The 2,514-nt window shown below is 40.9% G+C and overlaps 1 protein-coding gene across 1 annotated transcript in view; it reads right to left on the bottom strand.

The window, feature by feature from the left end:
* Positions 1-1,482: 1,482 nt before the first annotated feature.
* The window catches only part of LOC132192338 (PR5-like receptor kinase), a 23,071-nt gene continuing 22,039 nt past the window's right edge, over positions 1,483-2,514 (bottom strand). The window contains exon 3 of the mRNA XM_059607644.1: positions 1,483-2,466. Coding sequence (XP_059463627.1) covers positions 1,760-2,466 — 707 coding nt within the window. The 3' untranslated portion in view covers positions 1,483-1,759. The remainder of the gene's footprint in view (positions 2,467-2,514) is intronic.

Raw genomic sequence — 2,514 nt, forward strand, 5'->3', positions numbered from 1 at the left:
TTAGGCCCCAATTCCTCAGCCCTTCAATTGTTCCAGTCTCCGCCAGATGCCCCGCGATGTTGCCGTTGCACTTTTCCTTGACTTGGGGTTGGGGCAATTCAAAGCGATACGCGTATGCATGTGGACCTTGTTGAAATCGTTATTATATTTTTATTCTTTGTTCATTGTACGTGTTAAATCATTGATCTTTCTTGCACAGTGGGCGTATAAAAAGGAAAGCAAATGAACCAGCCAATAGACTAACAAAGACGTCAATTCATTGATTTTTACAATATGTTTGGAGGGAGGATTTTTCTTGCATTCATTTGTGATATTATATTTGCTCAGCAAGATGGTTAGTAGATAAAAAGTACTAATAAAATGAATAAATTATGCTTTGCCTCATACTTACACTTTTAAACTATGACTCACTGCAATTTGAATAAAAAAACTATCAAAATGTTTTTAGTATTGCTGTGTCAAATTTGACCATTCGTTCTGGATTTTTAAAAAAAAAACATAGTCGCACATGCTAGTTTCGCAAACTAACAACCAAATTTGACACGAAACATTTATTAGTTTATAAATCCAAATTACATTGAGTCATAGTTCGAAGATGTAAATGTAAAATGTTGATAGTTGTAGGGAGAAGGAGCAAAGTGTATTTATCCTAGTAAAATATGTAGAGAAATGCTCTTTAGCATATTCTCATCTTATCCATATGATAGTACTTGATTTATTATTATTATTATTATTATTATTATTTTATTTTTAATTTTTGTCACATCAGTCTAGTGTGATTAGAGTGAGATAGGGTCCTCTAAATACTATTTTTTTTTTTTAAAAAAAATGTAATGTTATACACCACACTTTTATTCCATTTTATTGATATGACACTGTCAAGTACTCATTAATTTTTTGTTTTAACAAAGACCGATTCAATAGTTGATTGAGAGTGTCGTGTTCACAAAATAAAATAAAATTTTGGTTTATTTCATTCCTCTTCTCAAATATATGTTGCCAGCCCCTCTTCAAGTCCCTCCTCATTCTCTGCATACACTCGAGGAAAACCAATTGCTCACCATACAAATGAATCCCAGACCCCTAATATTTTAGCTTTTCGTCTTTGAGCCGTGCTTGAATCATCGCCACCCGAAGCACACTAGCACCTCTGTCTCGAGAGTGAAATTCTGACCCAAGATCTGAGATTCTGAAGCCTGCAACTTCTCATGATCAGGCAGGCCAACCCAATCTGCCACCCACTTTGTGTCCTTCCTTCACATTCATTTTCTTCTCTTGTTCATCATCTAAGGTACCCAATTTTGAATTTTAAATCCTCTAAGCATTGGATTTCAATTTCAAGGTGTGCATTTCATTTTCAGGGTTGTAATTTTGGGAATTTACATCATGATTATTACCAATTACAAGTATAAATGAAATGAGAATTTTGAGAATTCTGGACCTGATATTAGAGAATAATGCTATATATTACACCAATATTTCACAAATATTTCATTCTACTAATATGACCGAGCCAATTTACTCTCGATTTTACAATTATCTTACAAAATTGATATAACAAGGCATTGGATCATCTTTTGTTAACAAAACAAATTCACACCTCAATAATGTTCATTACATCGTTATCTGCTTTATTATTCATACAAACCGTGAAATTTCAGGAAAGTGCCAGCGTGGCAAACCATGCATCCGTACAGAATGACTAAACTAACCCCACATTTGCATAAGATACCAACACAAAATGATTCATACCATATGGTTATTCGGTAGTTTTACCAGTATTAGGGGAGGGGCAGAATGTGATAATGTAGTCGGCGGAGGCACACGTCAATGTGGCAGTCCTATCTTCGTACGGGTCAGTATACGCGCGTGGGCAAGCAGACCTGAAAAACCGCGAGTACAACGACCACCTATATTTGGCCGCCATGCTGAGGTCAAGGAGCGCCAGGACCTCCCGGAGCTCCAATCCATTCCTGCAAGCGACCACACCTTCCCTCCCATCCCCACGCTGCACGCTGAGCACCTTGGGGCACGCGCCGTTCAAGTCCACCAAGCACCCGGTAGTGCCGCATGCACGTTCACCGCTCGTAACTTTGGGCACGACGAGCATCGGGAGGTTGAACCCGTCGACCACGCTCACGTCGTAGAAGTCCAACCCTGCGGTGGCGTTTAGCCCGAACTCTGCCATTGTGGTGGGTGGCTGGTACCCAAGCCCGCCGCACTCCAGAGCCCCGGACCCACAGTCGCCGGTCAGGCACGTGAAATTTCCACTAGAGTCTTGGCCACAGTGGGTCCGACCCCATATCCGACCATTCCAGGGCTTGAGAATGGATATGTTCTTGGATTCGCCGCTCTTGAGAGCGAACCCGGTGGTGGGGAGCTGTCCCGTCCCGCCTGTGGCTTGCAAAGCCGGCCATATCGTGCGCCGGCAGTTATTGACTATCTTGAAGGAAGCAGCGCGGACCTCTGTCAGGACCAAAAATGGAAAAAAAAAAACACGAAGTGGAGGTTACT

The sequence above is a fragment of the Corylus avellana genome, chromosome ca9 (genome assembly GCF_901000735.1).
Source record: "Corylus avellana chromosome ca9, CavTom2PMs-1.0".
NCBI lineage: Eukaryota > Viridiplantae > Streptophyta > Magnoliopsida > Fagales > Betulaceae > Corylus > Corylus avellana.